Source organism: Danio rerio, chromosome 22 (genome assembly GCF_052040795.2).
Source record: "Danio rerio strain M-AB ecotype USA chromosome 22, GRCz13ab, whole genome shotgun sequence".
NCBI lineage: Eukaryota > Metazoa > Chordata > Actinopteri > Cypriniformes > Danionidae > Danio > Danio rerio.
In genome coordinates this window covers 31,483,003-31,505,105 of record NC_141042.1, presented here as the reverse complement: position 1 = coordinate 31,505,105, position 22,103 = coordinate 31,483,003, and the positions used below count along the sequence as shown (strand labels likewise).

The following is a 22,103-nucleotide window of genomic DNA, read 5'->3' as shown; positions in this document are numbered from 1 at the left end:
TCCAAAAGGTTTGCTGCATTTATAAGGCGCCGATGTGTTGTTGTTGTTCAGCATCATGCGATTTACTTTCTATGTGAGATTTGATTGGACGGAAATCACACTGAGGAAGTCCTACACCACTGCTAAGGACAACGTTATTTTTATGTCCAATAATGACGTCAAATGATATTGGTATATTTAGTTGATTTTAGGTTGTGTTCAAAAGTGAACAAAATCCAACGTCGAGCCAACACCTTAAACCAACGTCATATTGACGTCAAATACTGACATTTATTCTACAGGTATGGCAAACAAAATTCACAGTGGTAACGTCACAGCACGTACCACGTCATAGTGGTAACATCCACACAACGTCAAGCTGTAACATCATTAGACATTGATATTTGGTTGATTTAAGGTTGGACATTGATGTTGGCCTGACGTTGACTTCTGATGTCAACCCGATTTTTATTTCCAAACAAAATGCAATGTCCCCCAGCTGTGTCCAGTACTTCACAGAGGCTGGGAAAAACTAAAAGTTTGGGGGGAGGGGGGTAATCCGGAGGTGTTACAGTATAACACCAAACACCTGGGGACCGGGGGAAGCGGTTGACATTCCGGGTGTTTAACAGGAAATGACAAAACGGGAGGTGGGTCTGAAATACGGGAGATTCCTGGGAAAAACTGGAGTGTTGGCAGGTATTGTTGGGGAACAACATCGATCTGACATCATGTTGACATCTTGTGCCTGCTGGGTGTTTATAGGCAATTTCGGTCATTCGGTCTTCTCATCATTGACATGCATCTTAACCAGGAGTCTCAAACTGCCAGCCATATATGGTCTGCCCTCCTCCTTCCTCTGGACCGCAACTGGCTTCAAAAAGAAAATGAGATTTGGCCCGCCAAAACATATATTTTTGAACCATTATTATTGTTGTGTAGTCATGTCTAGCCACTTGTGGTTTTAACTCGCCACAGAGTCGATATTTAAAGTACTGCAATCAGATTAGTTTTACTTTCATTTTCTCTCAGTGTACAGTCAAGAGCAACACACATGAGTTTTAATTCTGTAGCTGAATTAAACGTTAAAACATATGTCCGTAAGTGCTCTATTTTTACTATTTTTGTAAATATTCAAGGATCGTTTGATTATGTCTGAACGGTCTAGGAGGAGATGCGCTATTAAAATAGACTAAGAAGAAGAAGACGGAAGAATAATAAGTTTATGTGTTATAACAGTATGCTGGCTTTCTCAAGCCACCATAACTATAGCTTATGCTTAAGTTTGTATTATATCTAAAAACAAAATCATATTCTATGTCATGCTGGAAATATATACATGTTAGGTTTGGTCAAAAAGGCATAATTTATCATGATGAAGGGAAAAAAAAATATGCGCATAGTAAGTCCTATTTTGTATTCATATGGTGAACCAAAGCCATCATATTTATAAAGTGACCTATACATCAGAAATCTTTGGATGGCCCCTGAAAGCTCTTCTGTCCCATTGACTCCTATCTCTGTCTGTCTCTCTCACCTGTATCGTGTCCCGGTGCTCGGTCGTGGCGCAGGAAGAATCGCACCTCTGCCCTCTGCTGACCCCAGCGCTGCAGCACTTCAATGATTCGCTCGCTGTCACCAATCACACGCTCTGGGAAAAGCAGCAGCCAATAGGAAACAAAGGATGCAAATGAGGTGACAAAGAGCCATTCTGGAGTAATGCACCATTGCACCTTTACACCACAGTCACACAGACAGGTGCAGCACGAGCAGTGGAATTCTTCCAATGACGTTTTTAAAGAGATCGTTCAGCCAGAAATGAAAGGTTAATGTTAAATGACTCCAAGATATGGATGACATTTGTTATGGTAGAAAATTCAAGAAGACTTTTGGCTGAAAATGGGAGCTAGGATGGTTCATAACATGCATGTCTATTGGAAAAATCTGACATTGCAATATTTTGTTCTATGAATTAAGTTACATCAGATGGCTTAAATAGCTCTGTTTGGAAAGAAATCATTAATTAGGATTGACATTATGTGATTTTCTAAGGCTATTTTTCAAAAATAAAAAACAAATTGCGAGCAAAAATAATAACAATAGATAATAATTACAATAAAAACGTAAAGAAGTAAAATTCAGTAAAAGTCAGAAGGTATTTAGGTATAGAAATGTGTTGTATTAATTCAGTAAAATAATTACTTGTTTATGTAACAAATGTATTATTTTTTTTTTTGTGCCTGAATGTTTGAAATGCCTTTGAAACACATGTATATATCGATGTTGAAACGATATATTGTGCAGCCCCAATGTCTACTGTTATTGTCACTTTAATAGTCAAAAAACATACAGGCAACACAAAATTAATATTGATACACTGAGGTCTTATAAAGGGAGTGAATGGTGTGTGTGAGAAACTGATTATTTTATGCACAGCAATTAGGATATCTTCTGTCCATTCCATATCAGTTTTCAAACAAAAAAAGGAAAACTAAAAAAAACTGAAATTTTTGTTTTTTTTTTGTTTTTGGCTCGATTTTAGTTTTTTGGATTAAGTTAGGAAAACAGATAAACGACTTTAAAAATGTATTATACACATGTAGGCAGTGCTGAAACTGCCCCTTTTTTCTCTGATTGGTTAACTAAATCAGAGCTTGTGATGTCGCTATTAAATAAATAGTTGTGTATATATACACACACACACACACACACACACACACACACACACACACACACACACACGTCTGAAAATATTTTTTTTCTGGAGAAAGTCTTATTTGTTTTATTTTGGCTAGAATAAAAAGCAGTTCTAATTTTTTAAAAACCATTTTAAGGTCAAAATTGTTAGCCTCTTTAAGCTATACTGTTTCTCAATAATCTACAGAAAAACCCATTATTATACAATGACTTGCCTAATTACCCTAACCTGCCTAGTTAACCTAATAACCTACTGTAGTTAAGCCTTTAAATGTCACTATAAGTTGTATAGAAGTGTCTTGAAAAATATCCAGTAAAATATTGTATACTGTCATCATGGCAAAGATAAAATAAATCGGTTATTAGAAATCAGTTATTAAAACTATTCTTTTAGAAATGTACTAAAAAAAATCTGCTCTCTGTTAAACAGAAATTGGGGAAAAAAATAAACAGGGGGGCTATTTATTCAGGGGGGCTAATAATTCTGACTTCAACCGTATATAAATATGTATATATAACAAAGAGATGATTTTCTTCACATTTCTAAACATAATAGTTTTAATAACTCATTTCTAACTTTATCTTTGTCATGATGACAGTAAATACTATTTTACTAGATATTTTTTAAGACACTTCTGTCCAGGTTAAAGGGCAATTTAAAGGTTTAACTAGGTTAATTAGGTTAACTAGGCAGGTTAGGGTAATTAGCCAAGTTATTGTATAATGATGGTTTGTTCGGTAGACTATTGGAAAAAAAAATAGGTTAAAAGGGGCTAATAATTTTGACTTTAAATCTAAATGGTGTTTAAAAAAATTAAAACTGCTTTTATTTTAGCCAAAAAAAAACAAATAAGACTTTCTCCAGAAGAAAAAAATATTATCAGACATACTGTGAAAATTTCCTTGCTCTGTTAAACATCACTTGATAAATATTTAAAAAAGATAAAAATATATTCAAATGGAGGCTAAAGATTCTGACTTCAACTGTATATGATATAATATAAATAATATAAATAAAATGATGAAACCTAAAATGATTGTTATTGCTTTAAAAACACTAAATAAATTGTGATTTATGACTAGCGTGTCTCTTTCTCTGGCTAGCGCAAGCCGTCGCAGGAAAGAAGATTGGATTTTAGCAGCTGATCACATGATGAACTGAACGTTCTAATCACACACTGTCCAAATCACAATGTGTCAAGGGGTTATAAAGAAGCTGTTGAGCCTCTTGTTTGTGATAAAATTTTATCTGTCAAAATTGTACAAGATTATCTTACTTTAATACAGCGAGGGAAATAAGTATTGAACCAGTTTTTTTTCTGTGAATTATTTTTCTAAAGGAGCTGTAGACATGGAAATAAACCAGATTTTGGCAAAAACCCAAACAATACAAACACCAAAATAAAACTGAAAAAAAGGGCTTAAAGAGCCATAATACCCCTCCATTTCAGCAGGGTGTTTTCACACCTCTAGTTTGGAAAAAGTCAGGAAGGTGGGTGTGTCTAGCTCTGTTTGGGTGGAAGTGTTGAGGGAGGGAAAAAGGGAAAGATTTGAATAAAAATGTGAGTTTCCAATTGGGCACACGCTGATTTTCAGGAAAAACAAACACACACACAGGGGAGAAAGGCAGTGACTGTGTTTAATGACGGTGGAATGTTTGAGAAAAAAACCTCTGCATTTCTTGGTAACTCAGATGCACTCGGTAGGTCAGAGAGCCGTGTGTGTGTAGGCTATCCTGTCGGCGAAAATTAAACACGACGGTCGGCAACAGTTTGCTTGCAGTGTTCTTGTTTACACTCAGAGAGCAGAATTTACAGCAGATCTTTCAGCCTATAATATTGTAGCGATATTAACGTAAACTAAGTAACTTAGAAATCATTTTGACTAAGGTCTATCTTTAAACACTGAAAGAATCCTGCTGACAATACGAACCATAACTTTGCCATCTGAATGAACAAAGAAAGGGCACTGATCGCACACACTTACTAAATTTGTAGAGACAGGACAATCAACATACTAGAGCTGCGTCTTTTTTTAAAGGAGACGAGCAGCAAATCCGGATTTCACAATTTCCAGATGCAAAAAACAAATGTTCCGTACAAACGTATTTCTGCCGCGTGTCGCGCGCACTGATCCACACATGAGTCCAGTTGTGCTCTCATAGCTGGAAAATGAAAACAAAACCTTTACTGCAGCAAATTATAAAAGCAACACTGGCGACCCAAACAATTCTTATTCTTTTCCCACTTCTTTTGGCAACACAACGTGTTGTCTCTCTGTCGTCTGAACACTGTTTCAGGTACAAACAGTCTTCGAAGCTATCATGCATATTAATGAAGTTGCCTGCATACACAATAGAGCGCGCTGATTGGTTTGAACAAAATCTTACTCATGAATTAACGCAGCACACTCAGAGACGTAATACGGTACTCCCAGGTACAGACGTCCAGTCTACATGCTGAAATACACGCTAAGATCTCATGGCCGTGATACAGCTTTAAAAATTTGTTTAAAACCGGAAGTACGAATTTTCTCGAAATAACGCAAAAACAACAAATTTTCACTTTTTTGTGAAATATATGTGTCCTAATAGTTTTTATAGCAGTGTGGGACACATATACGACTGTCAACAGCTCAAAAAATGTGTTTTGGTGTTTCCTGACCCTTTAAAGATGCATCTCATATGGAGAATGATGTCACATGCATCGCTCAGGTGTGAGTTTTTCTTTAACAGAGAGCAAAACTCGTGATGGTTCAGTGGGTCGTATCTATCAAATCTGATCTTTATTTTGTATTTTCTATTGGATTCAGAATAGGGGATTCCACACCTTGACTTTCTTTCTCTGAAAGCATTTGAGAGCTTCCTTGGCTGTGTTTTAGATCATTGTATTGCTGAAATGTTCACCCTGGTTTTTCTTCATGATCCTGATAATGTAAATGATGAACTGAAGCAGCTAATATACATTTACAATAAGGAAGGGCTGAAGCTTGCAGATGAACTACTGAGATTTCAGCTGCAGTCTGGGCCTTCGTTGCCTTTCTACACCTCCCTTTCTTCATGTGTTCTAACACTTTTTCCCTGCATCATTTCATGTTATTACACATAACTTTATTTGTTAACTAATTACATTTGTTTTCCTTGCATATATGGATGTTTTTGGTTGTTACCAACATTCAGGGACAATTTCCAGTCAACAGCACTTTTAGAAGTATGTTTTCAGGAAAAAATGGTGACGTATTAAACACCTATTTTCACCTCTGTATATGAAATAGGTGTCAGCACAAAAGTAATCTAATGTAATCCAAATGTAGTCAGATTACATCACTATAAATATCTGTAATCTGAAAAACTACAATCAGGACTACAAACTTTGTAATAAACTGATTACAATTTGTAAGTAACCTACACATCTCCGCTTGTGTGTCAGCAGCACTTACCAGATCCTCTCCACATCTCAGCCAGATAGCAGTCCACTTCTCCCGGCTCTTTACACATGTCCAGCACATCTCGACACAGAGTCTCCGGTGTGATCGGTAGCTCTGTGAAGTGCTTGTCACTGTTGCTCAGGTACACCGTTAGGAACATCTGGGGCAAGGAAAAAAGAGAGACAACATGGTATGTTATCAAAGGAGACAGGAAGATACTCTACAGAAGAACATGTTGATTGTTCAAGTTCTGTACCTGAATACTGTTAGACTTTCCAGAAAACTATAACGCATTGTTTATTTAACTTATATTTGCTCTGACCTATTTACGTATATATGCTTGTAACCTATTATGATTTATGCAAACGCACAGCATAGAAGAAGATTTGACCATCCCCAATCTATCTAAATGAATGACATCTTTTCAAATATAGTTATTGATTCATCTGCTAGAATTATATATTAATTTCATAATATATATCGCAGCAGTACAAAATATCGCAATGTCAGCATTTTCCAATATCGTGCAGCCCTAGATAAGTAATAATAATATCTCAATTTAAAATAATTTTAGGCAACATTTTTAATTGTTTAAACTCTGGTTAGTGCTAAAAGTACTAAAAAATTACTAAATATAAAACTGTGAAATACATTTAACAATTTAAATTCAATTTAAGTTTAATATAAAATAAAAATATAATAAACTGATGATTTTTTTTTACAATTTTAAATAATAAACAAAATTAAAAATATATTTGTTGAATTACTAAAATGATTATATTAATTATCAATTAATTTTAGTAGTTTAATACTTTTTGTGTCAACTTTAATTGAAGTGTGTGAACTTAAAAAAATATTTTATTAAACTGAAATTGAGTTAATAGCAAAAATATTCTAAAACTTATATTAAGCAACAAATCATTCATTCATTTTCCATCGACTTAGTTCCTTATCCAGGGATCACCACAGCAGAATGAACCGCCAACTATTCCAGCATATGTTTAATGCAGCGGATGCCCTATCAGCCGCAACCTAGAACTGGGAAACACCCATACTCTCACATTCACATTTCACACACAGTCATACGTTACAGCCAACTTAGTTCATTCAATTTACCTAGAGAGCATGTCTTTCAACTGTGGGGGAAACCAGAGCACCCAGAGGAAACTCACACGAACACAGGGAGAATATGCAAACTCCACACAGAAATGCCAACTGACCCAGCCGGGACTTGGACGAGCGACCTTCTTGCTGTTAGGCAACAGTGCTAACCACTGAGCCACCGTAACAAATTTAATGACAAATTGTATTCAAAAACCCTATACTGAATAGCAGGAAAAATAGATCTTGAGCATCATGCATCATTATGAATGCTCCTAATCATCCAGACCACTTAAAGATACGCTTTTACATGCCAGATACCCACGTAATCTTATAATACAGCTGTGTGTGTGGGAGAACATGCCAAGATGGATGGTTGACAGAAAAGAAAAGGCTGTATTTCTGTCTTGGCACTTTAATTGCAGCGGCACAGATGGCTGTCACATCGAGAGGCTTCTTATGCAGAAATAAAACACAAGCCGATGGTAATTACTCACAAAGCAAGAAGTAATTGATTTGTAATTCAGAAGCGATCAGCACTTTTGGTGGAAAAACACAAGGTTTTTGTCAATGTGGGCTACGTCATTTAAAAAATAATACTGTATAGCTTATGACACGTTTGCGATGAAATTTTTTCATTAAAGGGACAGTTCACCAAAACAATTAAAATAGGGGGAAATCACACTACTCAGCCTCCCTGGGATAGTCTATTTCAGGGTATTGGAGAGGAGGATCTGGCCGATGGTTGAATCTAGGATCCAGGAAGAACAATGCGGTTTTCATCCAGGCCGTGGTACACTGGACCAGCTCTATACCCTCACCAGGGTGCTCGAGGGTTCGTGGGAGTATGCCCAACCAGTCCACATGTGTTTAGTAGACTTGGAGAAGGCATTCGACCGTGTTCCTAGTGGATTTCTTTGGAGTGTGTTCTAGGAATATGGGGTCAGAGGCGCTCTATTAAGGGCTGTCTCGTCCCTGTATGAACAGAGTAGGAGTTTGGTTTGCATTGTTGGCAATAAGTGAAACTTGTTTCCAGTGCAGGGCTGCCCTTTGTCACCAATAATTTTTATGAACAGAATTTGAAAGCGCAGCCTTGGGCTGGAGAGGGTCCGGTTTGGGGACCAAAGGATCTCATCTCTGTTATTCGCAGACCATGTTGTTCTGTTGGGTTCATCGAACATGGATCTTCAGCATGCATTGGGGCGGTTTGCTGCAGTGTGTGACGCAGCTGGGATTAGAATCAGCAACTCCAAGTCCGAGGCCATGGTGCTCCACTGGAAAAAGGTGGTTTGCCATCTCCAGGTTGGAGGAAAGTCCTTACCCCAGGCGAAGGGGCTCAAGTATCTTGGGGTTTTGTTCAAGAATGAGGGAAGGTTAGAACATGAGATTGACAGGCGGATCCGTGCAGCGGCAGCAGTAATGTATCACCCTGTTGTGGTGAAGAAGGAGCTAAGGTGAAAGGCAAAACTCTCTATTTACTGGTCAATCCATGTTCCTACTCTCACCTATGAGCTTTGGGTCATGACCGAAAGGACAAGATCTTGGATACAAGCAGCCAAAATGAGTTTCCTTCGCAGGGTGGCAGGCCTTATGTATAGGATGAAGAGCTCTGTTACCCAAGAGGAGCTCATAGAAGAGCTGCTGCTTCTCCACATCAAGATAAGTCATCTGGGGTGGCTCGGGTATCTGTTTCGGATGCCTCCTGGATGCCTACCTAGGGAGGTGTTCCAGACATGTCCCACTAGGAGGAGGACTCGGCGAAATCCCAGGACACGCTGCAGGGACTATGTCTCTCGGCTGGCCTAAGAACACCACGGGATCCCCCCAAGAGGCAGTGTCTGGGGAGAGGGAAGTAAGGAGTTCACTTCAAAGACTGTTCCCCCCGCAACCTGATCCCAGATAAGCGGACGAAAATTAAATGAACACAAAGGAAAATAGTTTAAAGAATCTTAAAAATGGTAGCCATAAGCTATTTCATCCTCCTCTTTTGGGTGGATTTTTTAATACCGCATAAAATTATTTAATATAATCACCAAGATAAAAAAACATATTGAAAAAAGTATACGCACAATTGAGTAAGATAAAAATAATATCCAATTGGAAAAAAATGTGCCTAAACTACAATTGAAACACATTTACTGAATAAAATCCAGCATATGCTTAAAAAAAATTAAAAAGTCATGCATTTTTGCTTTCAGATCATGTGATAATGCGCGATGGGATGGCAAAAATTGACAAACAAGTACTACGACCACATTGTAAAACATCTAAAATTGGACATTGGAATATTTTATTTTGCTGCAATTTATATTGCGATATGAATACAACTTTGACAGATGACATGAATAGCTCTATTTAGAATGAAATCATGAATTTGATTGAAATAATCTTTAGAGGAGTGAGTCAAAGAAATTGCAGGAATGAACAAATAAAAAGTACAATAAGTAGTCAGATAATCAGGTACAATAATATGATACAATACAATATTATATGATGTATGATATATCATGATATCACAATATATAAGAAGAAAACCATACACAATACATCATAATTGTAAATGAAGAGGGAAAAATGCAACAAAAAGTTATAAGATGTATTTATTATATTAACAGCACATGTATTTCTTAGAATTGCAACACTGATATATGTTCGATCCGCCATTACGTGAAGCGGCACTTCATGCATATCGCTATTTTGTCCTGCCCCTATTGAATAATCAAAATGTAATGTAAAATGTAAACACTGTACATTCTTCATTGCTGATCAACAATAATAATCGCAAAATATGCTGTGATGTGACTACTGAGAATTTACACATTTCAATATCGATGCTGAAATGAGCCCCAGTGCATATTCTAATTTTAATCTTTGGATGGAAACAGCTATTGATTTCCATTGTATTTTTTTTTACTACGGAAGTCAGTGATTCCAAAAATATTTGAGTTAAACTCATAAAAATATGAAAGTACCGGAGGATGATAGGTTTGCACGTTTTCTGGTACTATGGTAGTATTGCGATACTATGGCTCCAAAATACTGTTAGAGATTTGTACAGAATACTGTAGTTTGTTAACGGTAGTATCGTCATAAATGGTCTATCAATAGACAGTGTTGCATGTGGAAAAGTCAGTAAAATGCTCACACATTTGTGCAACCATAGACTGTTTTATTTTAATAGTCTGTGGAGCACCTTTTCTGATTTTTTCTGATGTTTCACATCTGAATTGGTTCGTTTCCGTTCCTGTCAATATGATTTAGTAGCTACAAAAATTTTTAATTATTAGTATCCTCATAATTGGATTATAACCTAATAAGGCTGAAAAAAAAGGGAAAAACCCAGAATAGCTACGGAAATTTGACCACCTCATATAGCCAAATTTTGTTGAAAAAACGTTTGGTATAATTTGTATGTTTATTTTAATAAACTTTTTGTTGGTCAGTTATCTACAAAATAAACAAAAGGAATGGATAAATTTTAGTTGAAGTGACGTGCAAATAGTACTTTTTTTCAATAATAAGGTAATTATGAATTAAATTTAAGTAGACTTATTATAATATTTAAAATATAGCATTTCTGACAATTTTCTTAATAATTTGAGTTAGGAATTACAGTATCGCAATAATATTTGGGATCATGACACTTATAGTATCGTAAGATAAATTAATTGTATGGTGACAATCCTAGAGGATGAATAAAAGAGAGTATACTTTCATTTTTAGGTTAAAAAATAATTTTAATAAATAAACACATAAACTCAGCATTTTTACCTATAAAGAATGGGCATATTTTTGAAGGACAAATGTGCTTGTGTGTTTATTTTCAGACTATCGGCAGCAGAGTTATTATCACCGCTGATAGAGTGCAAAAACACTCAGCACTTCTCCTTTACTGCATGTGTGTGTGTGTGTGTGTGTGTGTGTGTGTGTGTGTGTGTGTGTGTGTGTGTGTGTGTGTGTGTGTGTGTGTGTGTGTGTGTGTTTGGCAAGCAAGCAGAGCTGAGGTACTGTCATGGCAGATGGGTAGAGGCAAAACTCAGCGGCTCTTCCACCTTAACTTGAGTTACACACAGGGACAGGAAATGCATTTATTTTGATTATACTCAATTCTGATTGTTCAAATGCGGCATTCTGCAGTCCGACATGATTATTTCTATGAATTCTGGTTGTTTATTAAAATGTCAAGGGCATTTTATGTGCAAAGCTAAAAAGGTTAAGCTTCAAATTTAATTGTTCCAAATTGCTTTTCCGTTGATTGCAAAAACACATCTGGCAGAATGCTAAAAACTGGTAGTCATTCATTTCCAGTCACTGATATCCTGGATGAAAACCTTCAGAGTGCTCAGTAGGTATAGGCCAGTATAAGATTCTGATAGTATGATAACCTTGAATTTAAATATCACAGTTTCACGGTATTGAGATTATTGCTTTATTGGGAAACATTTAAAATATTTACAACAGTAAACAAATCATTGACTTTTGCTGTCTTCATGCATTTTAAAACGGCATCTTTGGAGATCTTTTCTGCTGGAAAAAAATGTACTCATACCTTAGGAACGTACAGCAGAAAATTTTGACGTTTTTAAAACCTTGACTTTTCCAAACCACGGTATACCTTTATCGTCAATACGGTTATCGTCCTATGCCTAGTGCTCAAGACATCAGACTGGGCTGAAGGTTTACTTTCCAACAAGAATATAACCCTAAGCACACAGCTTAAATAAGCTGTTAAATAAGGAGTGGCTTCAAAATAACTCTATGACTGTTCGTGAATGGTCTAGCCAGAGCACAGAGTAAACCCAATTGAGCATTTCAGGATGTTTACCATCCAACCTGACAGAACTGGAGAGGATCTACAAGGATGAATGGCAGAGGATCTCCAAATCTAGGTGTGAAAAACTTTCCCAAAAAGCCTCATGGCTGTTTTAGATCAAATGGGTGCTTCTACTAAATACTGAGCAAAGGGTCTGAATACATAGGACCATGTTCAGTTTTTCTTTTTAATTAATCTGCAAAAGTTTCAACAATTCTGTGTTTTTCTGCCAATATGAGGTGCTGCGTGTACATTGATGAGGAAAAAATTAACTTAAAATGATTTTAGCAAATAGCTTCAATATAACAAAGAGTGAGACATTTAAGGGGGTGTGAATACTTTCTGTTTCCACCATAAAGGTTTAAAACCACTTGATGGGGGATAAATGGTAAACTATCCCTTTATATACTATTATCATCTTCGTGAAAACTCATGCACAAGACAACTTTCCTTCACAAAACAGACAATAGGTATTTCCATCCAAAAATGCTAATTAGACAGATGCACAAAACTGTAATACGGCATCAAACATGCAAGAATAAAGCACTGTTTTCATCCAACAAGTCAAATAGATCAAAATCGCCACTTCCTGATAAACTGGCACCAATTATAAGAAGTCATCTCAAGCTAGCATACAGTAGATTTGCCTTTAGAATATATTTATGCACTTTTTACAGCATGATGTTCAAATGTGCTTTGTTTTTTTCCCAGCAGATCACTGCGAACAACTGTCATTACTAAATATCCTCACTCACTGTGGTTTTTAATCTAGCTAGATTTGTCCAAACGGCTATCGGTTTTCCTGATCTGTGCAATATTGGAGTCGTGACATTCATCTGCCTTCAAACACAGCTGTGGGAAAAGGCTTTAAGAGGCTTTCATCCCTTCAATGCGCACACACATTGAAGTCTAATCTGGCTTTGAATACGCACATGACTGCTAAAGCACTTATATACTTGCTTACTGTCATGCTTGCATGCATGCATGAATGAAGGTTTGACAAGATTCAGTCGGGAATATCTGTGGTTAGGCTTGTAATCCAGCAGTCTTTTTAAAACAGTCCTGGTGATTCAGAAGGTTTTGTAAAAATCAGGCCTATTAGAGGCTAAAATGGCCACAATTGACTATAACGCCTGATTCACACAGGGCTTCATTATCAACGCTTGAGAGAGGGTGTGTCTGAAGTTGGTGCTGACTCGATCGTCATAGCAGCGTCAGCCAATGAAATTAGGCAGCAATCTGTCTGAGCTGGTATATTTGCATACAGCAATCTGATTGGTTGATGCTTCCATCGGTGCTTGAAAAGGTAAGAAAGTCCAAATTTCTGCAGCGAGCAACGCCACTGAAGTAGCGCAGACGGATCCACAATGCAGATGCGCAACAATTGAGGACACTCATTCAAAGTGAATAGGAAGCGTTGACGCTGATACCCTATGTGAATTGGGCGTTAAAGGTCATCAAATAAGATGCGATTTAAAAAATATCTTAGGGTCCGTTTACACTTGTAGTTTGATTTGTCTGTTACCCAAAATTCAATGATACATTTAGGGCTGGTTCACTTAGCAATTAGCATTCATTCATTCATTTTCTTGCCGGCTTAGTCCCTTAATTAATCCGGGGTCGCAACAGCGGAATGAACCACCAACTTATCCAGCAAGTTTTTACGCAACGGATGCTCTTCCAGCCGCAACCCATCTCTGGGAAACATCCACACACACATTCACACACACACTCATACACCCGGAGGAAACCCACGCGAAGGCAGGGAGAACATGCAAACTCCACACAGAAACGCCAACTGAGCCGAGGTTGGAACCAGCGACCTTCTTGCTGTGAGGTGACAGCACTACCTACTGTGCCACTGCCTCGCCCTTGCAATTAGCATTCACACTGTAATTTCTTTTACCAAATCTAAGGATAAAAAAAAAGTGTCAGCTATGATGTTTGTTTTGTGGAGCAACTTACCAATAAAATCCAATTCTGTATGCTAGCCTAAATGCTCTGATTTGTATCAGTTTATATGAGTTAAGGCTACATTTCACAACAAAGATTTAGCCAAAACCAGAAAACATGGTTCAACGCCATGGATTTTTTTGACTAGCTAGGTCAGGCCCTGCAAAAATTTCACTGGCCCCACCAAAAAAAGAAGAAGAAAAAAAGTTAATAGCACATTTTAAATAATGTGTCAAAAATAACATCGGTGAATTTAGAATTTAAATATTTTAAAATGTTAAAAACGTTAATAAATGTATTATTTAAAAAATTACAAATTATTTAAAATTTTAATTGTTATGAAAACAAAAAGAACAGTATGGCAAACGTGCAGGTATTTTATTGCTGTTCTAAATGATTTGACAAAAGATGGCTGCTTTGCCAAAGCGAAGGCAAACTGTGCAAAACCTTCATATTTTTCGTCGTGTTGTACCCACAAAAAACTCTGCTTCCAAGAGGGTATCCTCATAATTCGATGTTGCCGCCATGTTGCTATCTCTTCGCTGTACTAGTTGTTACCAAGTTACGGGAAAAAAAGCATGCTCGCAACATCCAATCAGATAAGAGGAACCGAAAAACAATATGATGTTTACGACATCACAGAGAAGGAGGCATTTAAAGGCTTAAAAGCACAAACGGTTTCTCGATTCCAAAAATGTATTTGCACACAATTGACAATAGTCGCACAGTCGCAGGAAAATTAAACTTCATTTCAACAATCCTGTCTACTGTCCCAATCGTCTCTCACGCTGGTCCAGGGCCAACGGGCAGTCCTGAGCCCTGGAAAAGTTTTACATTTATTTCTATATATCTATACACTTATCCACGTTGTTTACACAACCATTATAATGAATACATAGGACCATGTATAATAATGGCGTACTCCGCCATTGTTGTGTTTTTTTTTTTTTTTTTTTTTTGCAATTGTTTTTAATCTACACCTCCATAAACGTGTACTATGCATGACATTCTAATTTTCACAGACTCTTGTTTTTGGGTGTTTGTCGGATTCGACAAAGATAGGGAGCATTTTCAAATATTTCCCCAGCAGACACACAATATCATAAGAAGCTAGTATTAGGTTAGATTTAGGCTGCCAGCATCTAAGGACAATGTTATTTGGGCATCCAATAATGACGTGAAATGAGGTTGATATTTTGTTGATGTTAGGTCGTGTTGGAAAGTGACTAAAATCAAACGTCAAGCCAACATCTAAAACCAACATCATATTGATGTCAATTACTGACACTTATTTGTCAGGTATGGCAGCCAAAGTCCAACGTCTCATACACGTCAGATTAATAACATCTAGTTTTTGTCATGATACAGAATTTTGGTACCATTCATTCATTCATTTTCTTGACAGCCTAGTCCCTTTATTAATCCGGGGTCGCCACAGCGGAATGAACCGCCAACTTATCCAGCACGTTTTTATGCAGCGGATGCCCTTCCAGCCGCAACCCATCCCTGGGAAACATCCACACATACACTATGGACAATTTAGCCTACCCAATTCACCTGTACCGCATGTCTTTGGATTGTGTGGGAAACCGAAGCACCCGGAGGAAACCCACGCGAACACAGGGAGAACATGCAAACTCCACACAGAAACGCCAACTGAGCCGAGGTTCGAACCAACGACTTTCTTGCTGTGAGGCGACAGCACTACCTACTGCGCCACTGCTCCGCCCAATTTTGGTACCAATCGGTACTAAAATATTTTAAAATTTTTTTACATTTGATGAGCACAATCTTAAACACAGATGATTTGCCATTGTGTTCACTAATCAACAGAATTAAATGTGACTGGCTATTGCGGTCATCAGTTATATTGCAGACATAGGGACACTGAATCGTTTTAAAAGTCGTGAAGATCAGTCAGAGGATAGCTTGTATGTCAGCTTATAAACTGACCCAGCTGATCTCCATGGCATTAGCACTTGGTAAACAGCGGTGAAGAATGGTGAACTGATGACCTTCACGGCCAATCACAGAAATATCTGTTGAGCAATTGAACACATTGGCAAATCAGCGCTGTTTACACTTAACAGCGCTTAAACATTAGTGGGAAATGAACATTTTTTTAAATTTCAGTGCCGATTGGTATCGAAATTCAGTATCGTGACAACACTAGTAATGTCCACATAACATCAAGCTGAAACATCCTTAGACGTTGATATTTTGTTGGTTTTAGGTTGTGTTGGAAGGTAACCAAAATGCAACGGCTGTCCGATGTTGGACATTGAAGTCAGCCCAAAGTTGGGTTCTGACGTCAACCCGATTTTCATTTCCAACCGAAATGCAATGTGTCACAACGTTAAGGGTCCAACATCATTCTCCATCATGTGCCTGCTGGGTCCATTTTAAAACTTATTTTCAGATTTATACTATTTCATACAGACACACTGTTGTCATGTAAACAAACAGGCAAAAGTATCTCTTTCATGGCTGAAACAGCCTTGTAAACTAAGAAAAATATTGGCTCAAAAACTTCCTCTTGCATGCTTTATTTTAGAGAGTGCAGGCCGCAGCCCTATGATTATTTTTCTCTTAGACCACTGAGTCAGGATCCCTTGGGCCCACCAATGAAAGCCTTTATTAGATGAACGACCCTTGCTGGGAGTGAAATTTCATTAGTCTTCCTTTAATGTATATCCTCCTCTAATGTCCTCATGTAGTAAATTGCATATGTCAAAATCGTTTGTCTCTAGGTTATGGTTTATAAAATGAGCTCTTAAAGCATCCAGATTGAATTATGGATGGAGCAAACCGCAGACCTATTACATATTATTTTCCTTGTCGAAGATGTTAATTTCAGCCTAATTCTTTATTGAACGCATATGACAAAGTAAATGTTTTCCTACGGTGATGTAGTTACTTTCAAAAATGTTAAAATCTTGCTAAACTATTATTTAAGTCAATTAAAGTCTATTATAACAATTGTCTAGAGAGTTTTCAGTGCTTTTTGGGGGGTCTTTTTGCAACAATTTAAAGCAGAACACATGTCCTACAGACTGACCGCATGATGAAAAGTGCTTTTGAATCAGTGATTGCTTTCAGTAAATCCTGGAAAGGTCTCGGCGGTTACAGAAAAGCCCTTGAGCCAGAGGTCAGCCCGCGGGGGTGATCCCACACTTCATCCCCCAGAGTAATATTTCTGAGAAACTTTAAATTGACATGGAGCAGTTCTTTAGGATTAAAACAATATAGCACAATTATGTAACAGGACAATTTATGTTGCCACAGGTAACCACAGGTGATGTGATGGATTTGAATAGTCAAACATTCAGGCGTTTACCATCAGCTGACTCTCGCTGAATATTGACTTGATAATATTTACTTATACTTAATCGTCCTGGAGACTTTCCATATAGGTTCATTTCAGTAAGATTAATTTGACTAAAAATGGGTTTTTGGCCATTCACTAACCATCAAAACTTTGGACCCCTTTGACTTTTATTGTATAGACAAAAAAAAATACTTCTGGTGGAATTTTATGCTGGTAAGTGTTGGTCTAGCCAGTCAAACAGCTTGATCTGATAAACACTGGTTGTTGGTTTAAGCTACTTCAAATACTAGCACCCACCCATTGTGGTCTTCTTAGCAGGCTTTTTTTCTTGAGTTTCTTATCTTGAGTTATTGTGATGACATAATTTCTGACCTGAGACTAATATATATAATACTGACCTGATTTTATTTACGCTTTGCTTTATATACGCTCCCTATACATTTTCACCTATGTAGGCCAGTTCAGCGGGCCATTTTGAGTGGACATGGGAAAACAATGACATCATCTTGCTATTGAAAGTCAAGCCTTGGGCAACTCTGAATTTCATGCACCAAAAGAATAAACATTAAACAAAAGGTTTGACGACATAACCACGTCATTGTCAACAGCTCATTTATAATTGAGTTCACAGCTTTGACGTGATGAGATTTAGGGTTAACGCCTGTATGCATTAGGCTAACCTTAAATTACCTTAAAACTTTCCAAGCCTCAAAACCTCATACACTGTAGGACATTGGCAGCCTATTTCCATAACCAGCACCATTCTTAATTATTTTGTGTCAAATGCTGAAAACAGTAGATGCATTGTTCATCCGATGGCATCGTCTATTCTACAATATACAATGTACACTCAGTGCTAGCACTGCATGGTTTTTATTAACTGTACATGTTCATTGCTTTTACTATTAGAATCTTGCGCAAAGGTGTGCAGAAATCACAGTCGACAGGATGAATGTAAAGCAGTGAACAGAAAATCCAGTACAGCAACACAGAGGTAATCCAGTGCATGCCGAGAGCATCAATTATTCAGTCTGATCACTACAAGAGCATCTGTCAATACATGCTCTGATCAGACAACACTGCAAATTCAGTTTACTCTATAATGTGAGATTAATATAGGCTCTCGTTAGGAAGCTTCCGAATGTCACAGGACAGAACCCGCAGATTCAGCAGGCTGTAGCCTGCAGTGTGTGTGTGCAAATGCGGGCACAGAATCAGCCATATGGCCCCTGCAGTGGATTGACACAAAGCACGACTAAAGTCAGGATTAGTCTTGAGTTCATACACAACAACTCCTGGCCACAAACTGACCCTCCAAAACCCTTTGGCAAGAATAAGGTAGCCAAAAATGCTGAAGCTTTAAAATACAGGCAAGTCACTCAAGGTCTTGGATGGCTTAATTTAAACTCTGCCAGTCTAAAAAAAAACAAGCGAGTATGCTTCATCTGTCCTCTGTTCAGCAGAACAGACCCTGTTTATTATAGCTAGGAATATTTTTAAGGTCAAAGCATTTCATGTGCCTAATTACCGATTGGTCCTTGGAAGCCGGGTTTTCCAAACACATTCATTGCTGCTACGCAGAGAGAGTGACACTCTCTGCCTAGCAGCAATGTTGTTGTGTGGAATGTGATCTTGGCAACGGTTGCTATGGCAACCGGTCACCGCAACTCTGGTCATTGTTTCCCAATGTGGCCTCAGGTGGCTTAAAGGGCCCAAAACAATCAGCGATATTTAGAACTCCTAATGCACAGCCTTTGAACTGATGTGGGATACAAAATTAAATTACTACAAGCTAATCTTATTCCACAAGTGCTCCCTGCCCAAGTCATCTATTCACCTGTCAAATCAATTTAGAGTCTTGAAAATAGCTGCTCTGTGTCCTTACGCTAAGAGAATTTTCTAATTGACGCAAAATACATGACCACACGAGGACTACATACAACAGAGGGAAGCTATGAAGCCTAAATCAACTTCCTCTGGAGGAACTACAAACAATGACTTGATATTCTGAATGTAGTTGAGGACAATGCAGGTTACTTCTGTAAAATGTCACATGGGGAAGAATATACAACTGCTTTTTTTCCAGATCACAATTGTTTTTCCTTTGAGACTTCAGGGAGCTAGTAATTCACAGCCAAAAAAAAAAAGGGGGGGGGGGGACAATGAAGCGTCAGCGTCTGAGGTATGGGAAGATTTATGAGGTGAACAAAGAACACAGTCACCATTCAGACAATTCACATTGCTAAAAGAATATGCTTAAGCACAAGCCCATACACACTGTGGTTCTCCTAAACACTGCGTATGACCTCAAATAGATACTTTACTTAAGTAAAGATCAACTGGATCTAAAACTGACCAACATGACTCAATCTGAAATGATGGATGACTTATGATGAGAAATGTTTCTAAATATACTCATGTACAATTCTACAGTATAAATGTATACTAAATATACGATTAAACATGATTTGTTTCCAGAGTAATGCAGTTCCACTGAAGCAATTCCGAGAAAGCAAAATGCCTTATATGAGCCATTTGCATTTGAAAATCTGCAAAATAATAACTCCCATTCAAGTTTATACATAGAGATTATAATTTACATTAATGCAGAAAGGCTATAAATCCATATATACTGCTGATGGTTCATCCAGATTGAAGGCGGACATCCGGTGACAAAGCCAGCAGAGATTAAGGACTTTCTTGAAAATGGGTTTTACCCATCACTGGATCTTTATTAGAGATGAACTACAGTGGAACGGTCAAAATGACAAATAGCCCTTGTCATCAATGTGGACGGAGGTGACACGGTCATATGTTTTTTTTCCTGTGGACGGTGGGTGTATGAATGTATGACTCACTAACACAAATCATTAGTGACTCACCCGTATGAGTGGTGACAGAAAAGATATATCAGGTGCAAAAAAAAGACTAAAAAATCTTTGATTTTTATTTCAAAAATATATTCTTAACCTATATGTTAACAATAAATGAATCCTTAATATGAAAATGTTGTAACGACGCAACTTGTGTCACAATCTTAATTAAACAAAAACTCTGCTTCCATTTATTCATTCATTTTCTTTTCGACAAAGTCCCTTTATTAATCTGTGGTCGCCACAGCAGAATGAACCGCCGACTTATCCAGCATATGTTTTACGTAGCGTATGCCTTTCCAGCTGCAACCTATCAATCTGGGAAACACCCATACACTCTGATTCACACACATACACTACAGACAATTTAGCTTAAACTTTGCTTCCAATCAGTCCTTAATATTTGTTACTTAATTTGTTGGTATATAAGTATTTCCATTTGTACATTCTCTGACAAATTATTTAAATCTAAAGAACAACAAGATTCTAGATCAAATAGCCAAAGATTCGTTCATGCATTTCACCCTTTCCAACATCTACTAATCAATGTTTAATTCAACACCTGTGTTCAGGTTAAGGGATCTCTGAGGAATCATGTACTGGAATTAATTATAAGATACGCAATGTTCTGGATCATTCTGTGTTTGTTTAAAAAAGGATAGGACATCTAAACAATACAAACAAGTAATGAAACACCTGCCTCCTATTTATTTCACAGAAATAAACATTTTAACTATTGCCTAGAAATGCTTACATTCATCTGCCATAATCCACCAGGTAAAGCCAGTACAACTCGGCTGAACACAAGAATTGACATTAATCCTATGCATGTGATGTGTTATCGATGGCAAACAAGCAATATTGATGTACAAACATGATGATATACTGTGGATTAGTGTATTATATCTTAATTCGCATTCAACTTACCGGCATCATTTTGAAAAGGACCTCCAGATATTGTATATTCCTTATAATGTCTCCCAATATCTGTTTCTTACTATTGTTTCTTATGCAGGTAACTCGGGCACGTATTATCCTCTTCTTTTACGTATCATTATTTTAGATTACAGCCTCCTCTGATGTTGTCTGACAACTTTGTAGCGTTGATTTATAATAGAAACCTGTTGCAGAATGAACCCAAGATGAACTCGTTAAATACAGCAAAGTTTCTCCTACAAATCTCTCAGACATGGAGAACCGCAGACCACAGATCGCACCGAACCATTTGTAAAGGAAGCGACTCGATACCGGTTTTAGCTATAACGCGTAATAAGAATAACGGTCTTTCGCGAACGCCTCGAATCATCTACTGTCCGCTAAGCTGATTCCAGGTCCACATTATATCCGTGCGAGCGAGTCTTTTCGCTGGGATCAACAAACGCAACCCAACCCAAGATGACGCTGCGCGAGATTCCGAATCTCCCCGGCGCGTGCATGAGACAAACCCCGCCTCGCACCACCCGCGCGCTTCCCGCCCACTTCATTACATTACCTCTGAGGAGAGACATAGCCGTTCGTTCAGTGTTCAGCTAACCTCATCACACGGTTTGCGGATTTCATTCGGCTCCGTTTGAATATGGCCAACATTATTTAGGCTCTTCAGAATTGTAAATTTGACTAACCTGATATAAATATAGAACTAAAAATGCGTGAGGTAAGTTAATAGTGGCAGCCTGTCAGTATACGTTATTGTGTTTCATTTAGTTTCACCATAGTACATAGCCTACACTATTATCAAAAATACTTAAAAAGTACATTCATGTTATTAATTACTCATGCTATTATAAAACTTATTCAGATATATTTGGTGAAATCTGAGAGCTCTCTCATCCTCCATTAACAGCAACTCAACAGCAACATCACTCATTTAAAGTACAGAAAAATGTTCTAAAAAAACAGTGAAAACTCAATGTTAATATATTGTGCATCTTCA

The 22,103-nt window shown here is 37.5% G+C and overlaps 1 protein-coding gene and 1 long non-coding RNA gene across 3 annotated transcripts in view; both read right to left on the bottom strand.

Annotated features, from left to right (window-relative positions):
- tp53bp2b (tumor protein p53 binding protein, 2b) overlaps positions 1-21,585 on the bottom strand; it is a 47,729-nt gene extending 26,144 nt beyond the window's left edge. The window contains exons 1-3 of one of the 2 annotated variants that reach the window (XM_087303142.1): positions 21,098-21,585; positions 6,115-6,262; positions 1,517-1,630 (exon numbers count right to left, since the gene is read on the bottom strand). In XM_087303142.1, the coding sequence (XP_087159268.1) occupies positions 1,517-1,630; positions 6,115-6,262; positions 21,098-21,106 (271 nt within the window). In that variant the 5' untranslated portion in view covers positions 21,107-21,585. The remainder of the gene's footprint in view (positions 1-1,516; positions 1,631-6,114; positions 6,263-21,097) is intronic. The other variant, NM_001109770.2, reaches the window with a different exon arrangement.
- Positions 2,487-6,114, bottom strand: LOC147838573 (uncharacterized). The gene is made up of 2 exons (XR_015522237.1): positions 3,954-6,114; positions 2,487-2,770 (listed from the first exon to the last, which is right to left on the bottom strand). It is a non-coding gene; the product is annotated as an uncharacterized LOC147838573 (long non-coding RNA).
- Positions 21,586-22,103: the final 518 nt, after the last annotated feature.